This window comes from Grampus griseus, assembly GCF_964374135.1.
Source record: "Grampus griseus genome assembly, chromosome: 1".
NCBI lineage: Eukaryota > Metazoa > Chordata > Mammalia > Artiodactyla > Delphinidae > Grampus > Grampus griseus.
In genome coordinates this window covers 158708234-158723749 of record NC_139017.1, presented here as the reverse complement: position 1 = coordinate 158723749, position 15516 = coordinate 158708234, and the positions used below count along the sequence as shown (strand labels likewise).

Genomic DNA, 15516 nt, shown 5'->3' with positions numbered 1-15516 from the left:
GTTGCGGCGAGCGGGGGCTACTCTTCGTTGCGGTGCGCGGGCTTCTCATTGTCATGGCTTCTCTTGTTGCGGAGCACGGGCTCTAGGCATGCGGGCTTCAGTAGTTGTGGCTCATGGGCTCTAGAGCACAGGCTCAATAGTTGTGGCGCTCGGGCTCAGCTGCTCTGCGGCATGTGGGATCTTCCCAGACCAGGGATCGAACCCATGTCCCCGGCATTGACAGGGAGATTCTTAACCACTGTGCCACCAGGGAAGCCCCAACAAGCATTTATTGATGCTGTTGCTTGCCAAGCCTTGGGCTGAGGTGCCAGGGAAACAAACACAAGTAAGATATTTTTTAAACAGGCCCACGATCTAGAGTAGAAACAACTCTGTGGTGTGATATGTGCTAGGATTGACATGTGTATAGGATACAGTTAGAGTTTGAAAGAAAGAATAATCAGGAGTGATACTCTTCAATTAAACATTTTCTAAGAGTACTCTTTGCAGGTACTGTGTGTTATAGTAAAGATAAGAAATAAGAGCTATGACAACTAGGGTACTTTGGCTCTTCTTGTAGGAGTGTAATTGGTAAACACACTGTCTGGCAGTGTCTACTAAGGCAGATGCCCTACAACCCAGTAGTTCCCCTCCTACGTGGAACTAGGCATTTCCCAAAGGAATGCATATACATATATATGTTCACCAAAAGACGTGTGCTAGAAAGTTCACAGAAGCACTTTCATAATGGAAATTACTCAAGTACCCATCAACAGCAAAATACTTTGCAGCAATGAGAATAGTTGATTCACAACTACACGCAACAGTTGGTTGGATCTCACAAAGTAGCGAAAGGAGCCAGACACAGAAGGGCCCATTCTCTGATTCTGTTGATATAATTTACAAAAATAGGTAAAACTAATCTATGCTGTTAGAAACTAGAGTAGTAGCTACCCTTGGGGGAAGCACCGTGACTAGAGGGGCTTCGGAGGTGCTGGTGATATTCTGCATCTTTATCTGAGTACTGGTTACTGGGATATTTCAAATTGTAAAAATCAGTGAAGCTGTATACTTGTGAACACTTTTCTGTATGTATTTTATACTTTGGTCAAATGTTTAGAATTTTTAGAAAGTGTTATGCGAATGTGAACAGAGATTAATTCTGGCTGAGGGGCTCAGGGAAGATAACTGGTTAGAAGGAGGTGCAGTAACTGAGCTGAGCCTTGAAATGTTTGGGTGTCGTTAGGTGGTGAAGTGGGAGTAAAGAGAGGAAGCAGAGCATTTCAGAAAGAGGGAGCTGCCTGAGCAGAAACAATGAACCATCTGGGGAAGGTAAAATAGTCTGGTTTGCCTTGAGCATATTGTACAAGATGAGGCTGGGAAAGTAAGTTAGAGACAGACTGTGAAAGGCCTGGAATACCAAGGAGCTTGGACTTGATTTTCTAAGAAGTTTTTGAAGGTCTTTTAAACCCAGGAGTGACCTTGTAAGGATTGCAGGGGGCTTAGCAAGGTGAGTAATTATATATTCATCCCCTGTGCATCAGTGAGATGGAATCTAGTCTCATTCATAATTATTAATTCAGAGCCTTGTCCTGAATGAAAAAAATTGTCATTTCATGTCATTTCTTTCACTGCCTGTTTCCTTATGCCCAGTGCTTTTCCTTTCTCCCTTCTACCTGACAGAACAAAACAAAAAAACAACATGGAGTATTAACTTGTAGTATCTCTGGCCATCTCTTAAAAGGGCCAACAGTCAGTATCATTTCATTACAGGCAAGAAGAGAGGCGGAGGCGGTCCTTCCAGGATTACACTGGGCAGAAGATCACCCTCGAGGCTGTCCTGAACACTACCTGCAAGAAGTGTGGCTGTAAAGGTAAGGCGAAGTCTCTATCATTTTAGTTTTTCTCTCTTGTGGATGGACCCTTTATGGGATGCGGGAGGCCCCCTGGTGCGTGTTAGCTCACTGTGGTTTTTAGCCAAATGCTGGCCTCACCTGCTCATCTGCTGTTCCTACTAGACTCACATCAGAGTTCATGGCTTGTTGCTTTTTCTGTTTCCTTTTCTGAATGCTGGCCCTGCCAGATACTACACCACCACCACTACTCCCCTCTCTCTACGGGTGATGCCCTGCCTGGGCAAGGTCCCCATGTACTATGCCAGGAGGGGTAAGAGTGTTGGATTATGATTAACACTCTAAATTTTTATCTCGAAGGATGATTATTGTTCTGCTGCAAAAATTAAGTGACTTGGAAATATATTCCTCTAAGGATCCAAGTCAAGCTCTTTCTTGCTTATTACCTTTATCTCTATAACTTCAGAGTTCTGAATACAGTATCTTTTTAGTAATAAAGAATACAGGCTAGTCACTTCCTTTTAGCTTTGTTTCTTCAAGTTTCCTCCAGTCCTACTCAAATATTAAAGAGCTCTTTCAGCCTGACTTCCCTTGTTGGAGCTATAATGAGAGGTATTGCCAGCTTCTCGTTTTCAGAGTGACCTCAATTTGTCACCCCTTCTCCCTAGCCTTTCACCTACCCAGCTCTCTTGATTTTTCTACAATGAGTGGTAGCAGATTTGTGCCCTGGTTGAGGTCGTGGGGTTTAAGCCCCAATTTATCATTAATGTAGAGGGAGGAAGGGAAAAATAAAATAGAAAGAATACTTCCTCATGAGTATTGTGGGACCATTTCCAGCATAGATATTTGGAAAACTCTATGCTGTATTCTCCTTCCAGGCACCATCCCGCTTCTGAACTCCGAGTTGCAAAGTAGTTTACACATAGCTTTTTGATGACTTCATCAAATTCTTTATGCCCCTGAGAGAGGGTCTACAAAGAGCTCAGACAAAACCAGCTGTGTAGCATCTGTTAAAGGGCCGCTTAATAGCAGTGTAGGCTCAGGGAGGGTGGGGTTCTCTTACCTTCAACTTGTGTCCACCAGGTGTTACATGAGGCAGAGAAGAATAATGAGAGATGGAATTTGGCCCAGGCAGGCCAAAGGTGGTTGGTTTTGATGCAGCAGAAAGAGCACAGGGCAGGGAGGTATGAGACCTGGGGTAAGTTTTAGCTCTGCTGCTGTCTGTGTGACCTTGAGGTACTTCTCTACTCTGGGCCTTCATGTCGTCTGCAAATGCAGTGTTGGATTTGATGATCTCTCAGGCCCTTGCCAGACCTGACAGTCTGTGAATGTTGAGTGCCCCTAGGTGACTGCTGTCTTTCTGTGTGTTAGCTTGAATCTGAGTGCTGCCTTCCTGCTTGCTGCCTAAGAGCTGTCTTCCTTTGGGGCTTGGCCTGCCACTCGGCTCCCTCTGCTAAGTATTCTGCTCTCTGGAGCAGCCTTTCATTGTCAGGAATAAGTTCCAAATAGACCTTTAAAAATTCCTGAGCCCAGTTGCTAATGGAGGGCAGCACAAGCCTGTGTCCTCACGTCCATTGCCATTTCCAAAGCGGTGCCAGGGTTTCCCACAGCTCTAGGACCAGATGCTTGTCTGGCTCTGGTTAAGTGAGCAATGCCATCTTGAGGTGACAGAAAATCCGCTCTGAAGGCAACAGCTGCTCTGAATGAACTCATTAGTACCTCCTGAACGAGCCAACCCTTCAGGAACTTCTAGGGAAGATCCACCTGCTAAGGTAAGAGACTGCCTCTTCCCTCCCTACCTTTTCTACTTCTCTTCTGCAGGCCACTTTGCAAAGGATTGTTTCATGCAGCCAGGTGGGACCAAGTACTCTCTGATACCTGATGAGGAAGAGGAGAAGGAAGAGGCAAAGGCAGCAGAGTTTGAAAAGCCTGACCCCACGAGAAATTCTTCTAGAAAAAGAAAGAAGGTGAGTGCTGTCTTTATTTTATTTATCATATTGAGTTTTAAAATAAAAATATACTTTCTGCAGATATTTTAGAAATACTGAAAAACATAAAGAACATTAGGATCTCTTGTAATCTTTCCACCCAGTGAGACTCTTATAGTAGTTTTGGTATATTCTAATATTTTTTCTAGGTAAATATATACATACATATAATATAAACATATATATAATTTTCTAGGGAAGTGTATATATAATTTTCATATATGTATGTGTTTACATATAAACACACAAGCATGGTCATACTAGGTATAGTTTATATCCTACTTTTTTCATTATATTTATCAAAAGCAGGGCTTCCCTGGTAGTGCAGTGGTTAAGAATCCACCTGCCAATGCAGGGGACACGGGTTCGAGCCCTGGCCTGGGAAGATCCCACATGCCGCGGAGCAACTAAGCCCGTGCGCCACAACTACTGAGCCCGCGTGCTGCAACTACTGAAGCCTGTGCACCTAGAGCCTGTGCTCCGCAACAAGAGAAGCCACTGCAATGAGAAGCCCGCGCACCACAATGAAGAGTAGCCCCCACTCGCCGCAACTGGAGAAAACCTGCGTGCAGCAACGAAGACCCAACGCAGCCAAAAGAATAAAATAAATAAAATATATCAATTTATATTTATCAAAAGCATTTTCTAGTATCCTTAAGTGTTCTTCAAAAACTTGATATAAGAGCACCATATGATATTCTACTCTATGGCTATATGATGGTTTATTTAATAATTTTTCTATTGTGGGATATTTTTGATTACTTCCAACCTAAATCTTTGGCCATATCTCTTATTGCTGTCTTCGGATAAATTCCTAAGTAAGATTACTGAGTTAGGGCTTTAAGACTCTTGATACATGTTATCAAATTGTCTTTCCAGAAAGTACTTATTTTACACCCAGCAGAGGATAAGAGTGCCTGTCTCACTGAGTTGTATCTTCCATCTACTACTTCTAGCAAAACAATTCATAAAACAGACATTAGGGCTTCCCTGGTGGCGCAGTGGTTGAGAGTCCGCCTGCCGATGCAGGGGACATGGGTTCGTGCCTCGGTCCGGGAAGATCCCACATGCCGCGGAGCGGCTGGGCCCGTGAGCCATGGCCACTGAGCCTGCGCTCCGCAACGGGAGAGGCCACAACAGTGAGAGGCCCACGTACCGCAAAGAAAAAAAACAAAACAGACATTATTGTGGTGCAGGAAAAAAACAGTGCATTTGTAGCATACAACATAGAGAGGAAATGAAAAAAAACTATATTATAGTTCGGTCAGAAATAGTTGTTCTCATGTAGTATAGTGTTTTTCTTTTTTTTTTTTTGGCCACACACCACAGCATGTGGGACCTTAGTTCCCCGACCAGGGATTGAACCTGCGCACCCTGCATTGGAAGGCAGAGTCTTAACCACTGGACTGCTGGGGAAGTCCCTAGTGTAGTGGTTTTCTAATTGTGGCTGGTTATTAACTTCTGGGTTTTTTTTTTGGTTTTGTTTTGTTTTTTCAAAGCTTTGGCAAACTTTTATTGAGTGGTCATTTTATTCCAGGCATTGCAAACCTAGGAATATAAAAACTGTGATAAGGTTCTTGCCCTCAGTGGGCATTATCTACAAATTCAGTATTATCTTCATTTTTTAGATGAGGAGGAAGGTCCATTGCACCATTATTAAGAATTGCCCCAAGTATATGGATAATAATATATCGATCTGTATATTCTTTCCCTGGGTGATCACATCCCTCCTAAGACTTCAGCTGCCCTGACCACTTTCACATCACTAAGTAATAGCCCACTGGTACTTCAGACTTCGGCTTGGAGTCAATCAGACGTAGGTTGAGGCCCTTCTGTGCTACTTACCAGCTATATAACTTTGGGCTCAAAGTAGGATCATTGTGCTCCTTGAACAACCAAAACCCTTGTTTGTACCTTGTAATACTAGTTTTAATGACAGCAGTAACCTCTCAGTCTCCCAAGAAAGAAACAATATGTAATTAATTTTCTTCTCCTTACTACCCCATGCCTAGTCAGTCACCAAGTCCTGTCCATGGTGCCTTATAATATCCCAATTCTGCTCCTTCCTCCCACTCCCACTGCTGCTGTGCATTTCACCTGCTTCCCTCTCTCACTTATATTCAGACTATTGAATTAGCCTAGGGAGATTTTAAAACTACATATTTACCTTCTACCTCTTGAGTACCAAGTTCACATCTGGGCATCTGATTTTTTTGAAAAAGCACCTTCTTTATCTCACTGCTCAATTCTCGTCATTAATGTTTTTTTGCCCTCTGCTTTAATTCTGAATGTGGACTGCTTGAGGCTGTGTCTGTTTTTATTATTCCCTTCTCATCTCTAACTACCTTCTCCCTAAGTGATCTCATCCTGTCCAATGGTTTTGAATACCATTTATATGCTAATAATCCCCCAATTAAGTATATGTATCGTTTTTTAAATCCAAGTCTGTAATTCTCCAAGTCTGTAATTCTATCTCTAACTTTTTCTCTGGAACTTCAAATTTAGATATTCAACTGCCTATTTGACATCTCCATCTGATTGTCGAGTTGACATCAAGCTTAGCACACTCCAAAACTCTTCAGTGTTCCTCCTACCCAAGGCTGCTCCCTTCATATTCCTCCCTATCTCAATGAATGGGTCACCCGTTGCTGAAACCAAAATCTGCAGCCTTTGGGTATAGTGTTGTTATTGTTCTAATTGTAGTAAAAGATATGTAACATAAATTTTACTGTCTTAATCTTTTTTTTTTTTTTTTTTTTGGCGGGAGGCTGTGCTGCACAGCTTGTGGATTTTAGTTCACCAACCAGGGATTGAACTCACCCCCTCGGCAGTGAGAGTGTGGAGTCCTAACCACTGGACCACCAGAGAATTACCCCATCTTAACCGTTTTTAAGTGTACAGTTCTTTGGCGTTAAGTAAATTCATATTATTGTGCAATCATCACCACCATCCATCTCTAATACTCTTTTTTTTTTTTTGGCTGCGTTGGGTCTTCGTTGTGGTGTGCGGGCTTCTCATTGCGGTGGCTTCTCTTGTTGGGGAGCACAAGCTCTAGGCGCGTGGGCTTCAGTAGTTGTGGTTCACGGGCTTAGTTGCTCCGCAGCATGTGGGATCTTTCCAGACCAGGGATCGAACCCGTGTCTCCTGCATTGGCAGGCGGATTCTTAACTACTGTGTCACCAGGGAAGTCCCTCTAGTACCCTTTTCATTTTGTAAAACTGAAACTCTATACCCATTAAACAATAACTCCTCATTCTCCTTTTCTCCCAGCACCTGATAACCACCATTCTACTTTCTGTATGATTTAGACTACTCTAAGTATCTTATAAAGTGGAATTATATAGTATTTGTTTTTTTGTGACTGGCTTACTTGAGTTAGCATAATGTCCTCAAGGTTCATCCATGTTATAGCATGTGTCAGAATTTCCTTCCTTTTTAAGACTGAAAATATTCCATTGTATGCATATTCCATATTTTGCTTATTCATTCATTCGTTGTTGATGCTAGGATTGTTTCCACCTTTTGGCTTTTGTGAATAATGCTGCTGTGAACATAGTTGTACAAATATTTCTTTGAGATCTTGCTTTCAATTTTGGGGGGTATATACCCAGAAGTGGAGTCGCTGGATCATATGGTAATTTTTTTTTAATTTATTCATTTATTTTATTTATTTTTTGGGTGTGTTGGGTCTTCATTGCTGTGCACGGGCCTTCTCTAGTTGCGGCAGGTGGGGGCTACTCTTCGTTGTAGTGTGCGGGCTTCTCATGGCAATGGCTTCTCTTGTTGCAGAGCACGGGCTCTAGGTGTGTGGGCTCAGTAGTTGTGGCTCGCGGGCTCTAGAGTGCAGGCTCAGTAGTTGTGGCGCACGGGCTTAGTTGCTCCATGGCATGTGGGATCTTCCCAGACCAGGGCTCAAACCCGTGTCCCCTGCATTGGCAGGCAGATTCTTTAACCACTGAGCCACAGGGAAGTCCCATATGGTAATTCTGTTTTAATTTTTTTTGTGGAACCACCATACTGTTTTTCACGGCAACTGCACCATTTCACATTCCTACCAACAGTGCCCAAGGGTTCCAATACAGCATAGTGTTTTATTACTGTCAATTAGGTAAAAGTGGATGATGTTGTTGTTCAGTTGTTCATTTCTTCTGTCTCTTCTCATTTTTTCTTTTTTTTTTTAATTTATTTTTAATTCCCAGGAAAGGATTGTTAACGTATCCAATCAGAACATGTCTCTTCCTGTTTAAGATCCTTCAGTGATTTCCCATTGTACTTCAAAAAAAATCCAGACTGCCTCCTGTGAAAACAAACTGTCTAACCCTAGTCCTCTTCAAGTACTGCCTTTAGCAGGCAGTAAATTATATCTAGCTAAAACATTGTTGTGTCTTTTTTTTTTTAATTTATTTATTTGGTTGCACCGGGTCTTAGTTGCGGCAGGTGGGCTCCTTAGTTGTGGCATGCGAACTCTTAGTTGCGGCATGCATGTGGGATCTAGTTCCCCGACCAGGGATCAAACCTGGGCCCCCTGCATTGGGAGGGTGGAGTGTTAACTGCTGCACCACCAGGGAAGTCCCTGTTGTGTCTTTTTTATGTATCTATTTTTACAGTTATCTTCTGCTTAAGACAGGGGCTGCAAGTTTTCTATTTACAGTGCTGTTATAAAGTTTCCCTTTTAAGTAGGACTTTTTAAAGCAAAAATTCAGATATTAAGAAAAAATTTAAGTAAAAAAATAGCAGTTTATAAACACACGGAATAAAAATTGTGGCACTATTATATGAATGAATGGCACTTGGAAGACACTGATTTAGAGCAGTGGGGATATTATTTTAATTTGGTACTGTTCTCTTGTGAACCAAAGAAATAGAAATTAACAAAGGCCCCTACTTCAAGTACTGCCCTCCAGAAGCCTTCTGCAAACCTTCAACATTGCCGTGTTTAGCCTAACTCCCTCACAGAGGCAACTGTCCCCAACCCTGCAAGCAGTATTGCTTTCTTTTTTTTTATTTTTTATTTTTTTGCGGTACGGGGGCCTCTCACTGTTGTGGCCTCTCCCGTTGCGGAGCACAGGCTCTGGACACGCAGGCTCAGCGGCCATGGCTCACGGGCCCAGCCGCTCCGTGGCATGTGGGATCTTCCCGGACCGGGGCATGAACCCGTGTCCCCTGCATCGGCAGGCGGACTCTCAACCACTGTGCCACCAGGGAAGCCCCAGTATTGCTTTTTAAAAAAAATTTTTTTTAATCGAAGAATGGTTGATATACAATATTATATACATTAAAGGTGTGCAATATAGTAATTTACAATTTTTAAGGTTGTATTCCATTTATAGTTATTATAAAATATTGGCTCTCTTCCTCGTGTTGTACAGCAAGGGTCCCCAACCGTCCTCCCCACCTGCCCCTCGGGGCCACACAGCAGGAAGTGAGGGAGGGAAGCTTCATCTGCCGCTCCCCATCACTCACATTACCAACTGAACCATCCCCCCACCCTCCATGGAAAAATTGCCTTCCACAAAACCGTTCCCTGGTGCCAAAAAGGTTAGGGGACCGCTGTGGTACGGTGTATCATTGTAGCTTATTTTATGCATAATAGTTTGAGTATTGCTTATTTTTGAACACAGGGTTTGGCTTTACATATCTTTATTCTTGATGCTAGCCTTCTTCATAGAGGTCTGAGGACTTGATTTAAAGAGGGAAATGGGAAGCTTCCACCATATTACCTCATTATTTAAATATAAAACAAAAGAAGGGCAACCCATAATCTTACTACTTTACCAGAATCTATATTATTGTGGCACATATTTTCTTCTAGCTGTTTTCAAATGCATGTTTTACCTAGATGTAATTAAAATGTATGTATAATTTTGTTTCCTGTTTTTTACTTTGTCATGTCATCGTTCCATTTTTGCCACATAGTCTTTTTCTGAAATAAATTTATTTATTTATTTATTATTTTTGGCTGTGTTGGGTCTTCATTGCTGCACACAGGCTTTCTCTAGTTGCGGCAAGCGGGGGCTACTCTTCGTTGTGGTGCACAGGCTTCTCATTGCGGTGGCTTCTCTTGTTGTGGAGCATGAGCTCTAGGCGTGCGGGCTTCAGTAGTTGTGGCGCAGGCTCTAGAGTGCAGGCTCGGTAGTTGTGGCGCACGGGCTTAGTTGCTCTACGGCATATGGGATCTTCCGGGACCAGGGCTCGAACCCATGTCCGCTGCACTGGCAGGAGGATTCTCGACCACTGTGCCACCAGGAAAGCCCACCACATAGTCTTAAAATGTTCATTTGCAGTGGCTATGCATATTACATTAGGTGGATGCTGAGGAATTGCTTTTCTGAGGGCAGTGGAGGATGTACTTAAGAACCTGGGCTGTGGAGACAGACTGCCCGGCTTCTAATCTCAGTTGGGTCACCTCCTCACTGTGGAACTTAGGCTAATTACTAAACTTCTCTGAATCTGTTTCCTTTATAAAATGGGAACAATAAGCATCTACTTCATAAGGTTGTTAGGATGCGGAGATGCACATAAAACTCTGAGCACAGTGCCTGCATACAGCAAAGCCCAGTGCGTGTCAGCTACTGGTAGCTGTTGCTTAAAAACAGAGGCTTTATCATCACTGTGCAAGAGGTGCACAGTGCACCTCTTGCACTGTTGGTGGGAATGTAAATTGATACAGCCACTATGGAGAACAGTATGGAGGTTCCTTAAAAAACTAAAAATAGAACTACCATACGACCCAGCAATCCCACTGCTGGGCATATACCCTGAGAAAACCATAAGTCATAAAGAGTCATGTACCACAATGTTCATTGCAGCTCTATTTACAATAGCCAGGACATGGAAGCAACTAAGTGTCCATCGACAGATTAATGGATAAAGAAGATGTGGCACGTATATACAATGGAATATTACTCAGCCATAAAAAGAAACGAAATTGAGTTATTTGTAGTGAGGTAGATGGACCGAGAGACTGTCATACAGAGTGAAGTAAGTCAGAAAGAGAAAAGCAAATACCATATGCTAATACATATATATGGAATCTAAAAAAAAAAAAAAAGCTTCTGAAGAACCTAGGGGCAGGACAGGAATAAAGACACGGACATAGAGAATGGACTTGAGGACACGGGGAGGGGGAAGGGTAAACTGTGTTGAAGTGAGAGAGTGGCATGGACATATATACACTATGAAATATAAAATAGATAGCTAGTGGGAAGCAGCCGCATAGCACAGGGAGATCAGCTCAGTGCTTTGTGCCCATCTAGAGGGGTGGGATCAGGAAGATGGGAGGGAGATGCAAGAGGGAGGAGATATGGGGATATATGTATATGTATAGCTGATTCACTTCGTTATAAAGCAGAAACGAACACACCATTGTAAAGCAATTATACTCCAATAAAGATGTTAAAAAAAAAGAAAGAGGCTTTGTGGTCAGAGACTGGGTTTAAGTACAGACACTGGGTTCAAAAAGTTCTTTATATATTCTAGATATCAATCTCTTATCAGATATATGACTTGCAAATATTTTCTCCCATTCTTTGGATTGCCTTTTCACTCGGTAGTGTTCTATTTTTATTTTTCAGATTTACATTAAAAAAATTGTGGTGAACAAACACATAAAACTTATCATCTTAACCATCTTTAAGTACAGTTCAGGAGTGCTAAGTATGTTCACATACTAAGTATATGATAGTGTCTTTTAATGTACAAACATTTTCCATCATGATGAAGTCCAACTTATGTATTTTTTTCTTTTGTTTCCTTTACTTTTGGTGTTGTGTTCAAGAAATCATTGCCAAATCTAACGTCATGAAGCTTTTTCCTTCTGTTTTCTTCTAAAAGTTTTATAGCTTTAACTCTTACATTTAGATCTTTGATCCATTTTTTGAGGGTTTTTTATTGTTGCTGTTTGTTTGTTTGTTTTAACATGGTGTAAAGGAAGGTTCCAACCTCATATTTTTGCATGCAGATATCCAGTATCCCCAGCACCATTTGTTGAAAAGACTGTCCTTTCTCCATTGAATGGTCTTGGCATCCTTTTCAAAAGCCATTTGACTGTACACGTGAGGGTTTATTTCTGACTCTTCATTCCATTCCATTGGTCCATATGTCTGTCTTTTTGCTAGAGCCACACTGTTTTGAATGCTCTAACTTCATAGTAAGTTTTGAAATCAAGAAATGTGAGTCCTCCAACATTGTTCTTTTTCAAGGTATTTTGGCTCTTTGGGGGTCCCTTGAGATTCCATATGAATTTTAGGATGAAATTTTCTAATTTTGCAAAAAATGTCATTGGGATTTTGGAAGGGTTGCATCAAATCTGTAGATTACTTTGTGTAGTATTGACGTCTTAACCATATTAAGTCTCCCAGTCCATGAACATTGATGTTTTTCCATATATTTGTGTTGTCTTTAATTTCTTTCAGCATTGTTTTGTAGTTTTCAGTGTACAAGTATTTTTGCCTCTTTGGTTAAGTTTATTCCGAAATATTTTATTCTCTTTGATGCTATGGAATTGTTTTGATGCTATGGAATTGTTTTCTTAATTTTCTTTTCGGATTGCTGATTGTCAGTATATAGAAATACAACTGATTCTTGTGTGTTGATTTTGTATCCTGCAACTTTTCTGAATTCACTGATTAGTTCTAACAGCTTTTTTGTGGAATCTTTAAGATTTTCTACATGTAAGATCATGTTTCCAAACAGGCAATTTTACTTGTTTAGTAGAGCTAGATTTTTAACTGTGATTCTATGTGTATGTTCCAGGAGTTTTTCATTCTCTTTTAACCTTTTAGGGGTTAAATGGTATTTACCAGATTCCTGAAGTGGTTCTGTGGATATCTCACTTCTGTGGGTCTTTGGTTGTTTTTGTATTGCTTAATACACCTGGTGCAACTAGTTATTGCTTTGCTTCTAAAGCTGCTTTGAGATGTGTATTTCAGTTCGCCAAAATAATTATTAAGGATCTGCTAGGTATGAGGCGCTTTATGACCTGCTTAGTCAACCCATTATCCTACCCTCTGTTGCTCTTCACTTAGTAGAGAAATGGTCTGATGAACAATGGCAGTAATAATCATCATATCTTATTATTTTTAAAGTATCTTTATGTATATGAACTTCTAACTCATGAGTCCTCTTTGATTAAAAAGTGCTCCAGGGGGCTTCCCTGGTGGCGCAGTGGTTGAGAGTCTGCCTGCCGATGCAGGGGACACGGGTTCGTGCCCCGGTCCAGGAAGATCCCACATGCCGTGGAGCGGCTGGGCCCGTGAGCCATGGCCGCTGAGCCTGCGCGTCCGGAGCCTGTGCTCAGTAACGGGAGAGGCCACAGCAGTGAGAGGCCCACGTACCGCAAAATAGAAAAAAAAAAAAAAAAAAAAATAGTGCTCCAGGGAGCTGAAACTGTAAAAACTTCCCCCTTGATGCCCATTGTTTCTACCAAGATATCATCTAGCGTCATTGTCTTTTCACCTTGTCGTTAATCGCTTTATTATCTTTTATGCCTTATATTTGTTTAGTACTTACAGTTCATAAAATATCTTCTTTTTTCTTTTTTGGCCACACTGCACAGCATGCAGGCTCTTAGTTCCCCGACCAGGGATCAAACCCATGCCCCCTGCAGTGGAAGCGTGGAGTCTTAACCACTGGACCGCCAGGGAAACCTCAAAATATCTTCATTTTTTATTTTGTTTTATCCTTACACAATCCTGTGTGGTAGCCAGAGTAGGCATTATTATCCCACCATTTTATACCTTAGGAAAATGGAGATTAAGAGAAATTGTCTCACCTGAAGTCACACAACTATAAGGGATAGTGCTGAAATAAGAACCCAGTTCTTCAGATTACTAAGCCAATATTCTTTTCTATACCACACTTCTACCATTAATTCATTTAGCTCTTCAATTATTTATTTACTCAACAACTATGTATTGAGTGCCTCATACTTTTCTATTGTGCATTGTGTTAGGTGATTGACTTATCAGGTCTTATAAGATCACTTTTGGGCCAGATTTTGCTCTGTTACCTGCTACCCTTAGTAATCATCTGATGTCATCTATTGATTTTTTTTAATTTTTCAAATGTGTTTCATTTATTTGTTTTACGTGAATTTGTATTCCTTAAATGTATTTCACCGAGCTGATAAAGTGAAGTGCTGTAGGAATGTGCTCTCTATTGATCTGTTTCTGTTCATAACCGTAAATCAAGTTTCCAGGCCTCCTGTTTCTTTCCCCCATCTAAATCTTTGATTCCAACAGGAGGTTGGCTTTCCTTATCAGTAAAAACTTCTACCTGAGATGGATATTTTGGAGTGTGCGAGAGTGGCAGATTTGGACACCTGTTCCAGCACTAGTTGGCTCTGGGCCATCCAGAATTAGAACCAGAAAGTCAAAAACAGTCTACTGGGTTCTCATCTCTGCTTCTTTACGAGACTGCTTCATTGTCCCACTTCTTTCTGCAGTCTGGTAGAAGAGAATGTCTAATGTAAAGTCTCTAAGACAGGAGAAGGTGCTAGGCATGTTGGGAAATCAGGAAATGGCCAGGATAAAGAAAGGGTGTCACCTGTTTCAAATAGTGCCTGGCACATATTGGCATGCACCTTTGAATTGATAGACTCCATCATATGTGCCATGTGTAACTCCTCGGGTTCCTTCCCTCAGTGAGGCCTACCCTCAGTTTGGAGAGTAATAGGGACTGACTCCTGCTGCTGCTGGTGAGTAGGGGCAGGAGTAAGGGATCTTTCTAGCCCTGAGCCCTCCACTTCTTTTTATCAAACATACATGAATTGAATGCATGTCCTTGTCCAAAAATCTAGTACGTATTGGTTTAGTTCTATGCAATACCTATTCAGTACCATGACGGTTTTCATCCCAGTGTCTGAAAATTATAAGTCATTTTTGTTGGGCATAATTAGAACAGGAGGAAGCTTTGTGTTGCAAATGGAAATGGGCTATGAAGAGGTTGATAAAATAGGAATAAAGGTTTTTGTAGTGAAGCCCTGGATAATCTTTCATGAACCTGTGGTATGTGCTTTGCTAGCCTCTTTCACTTATCATATGCCATCATGGGTCTTTCTGAATCAGGCTATATTATGAGGAAGCATCTGCTTTGGGCATCAGGCTGCTAACTTATTATAATGAAGTTTAGCTATATTTGATCCAGAATGTAATTTTCTTCCTTTCATATGGCTACTATAATTACTCTCTGCTGTACTATATTTAGAAGAACAGAATAGGAATGTCATCCCCTTGGCTGCAGTGCTGGCTCTGTTCTGTTCTCCAGAGAACTTCTGGTGCCTATCTGAGAGAGAGGTTGCCAGTCCTGGGCCTGTTCTGCTGGAGCACAGAGAGTCGTCCAGTGTATTCTGCTCGAAAGCCTTCAGGATTCTCCTTCTTCTATGGAATAAAGTCTGAGTTCCTTTAAGACTCTTCACAATCTGTCCAACATCCCAGCATCATCTCTCACCAGTCCTTTCCCTCACACACTGTACTCCAACCTCATTCATTAAAAGAATTTCTGTTGTGTGCCAGGTTCTGTTCTAGTCGTTGCAGCAACAGTAGTGAACAAAACAGGAAAATCCCAGTCTTCATGGTACTTACTTTCTAATGGGAGTCACAGACAACGAACTAGCAAATAAATATAAAATAATACTAGTATTTCAAGTACTGAAAAGTGCTATGGAGAAAAATCAATTTGGTAATGAGAGCTAGGGA

The 15516-nt window shown here is 41.6% G+C and overlaps 1 protein-coding gene across 2 annotated transcripts in view; it reads left to right on the top strand.

The window, feature by feature from the left end:
* Positions 1-15516, top strand: part of ZCCHC17 (zinc finger CCHC-type containing 17) — a 56266-nt gene that overhangs the window by 33711 nt on the left and 7039 nt on the right. For both annotated transcript variants that reach the window (XM_082655238.1, XM_082655239.1), the window contains 2 exons: positions 1753-1853; positions 3654-3799. In XM_082655238.1, coding sequence (XP_082511364.1) covers positions 1753-1853; positions 3654-3799 — 247 coding nt within the window. The remainder of the gene's footprint in view (positions 1-1752; positions 1854-3653; positions 3800-15516) is intronic.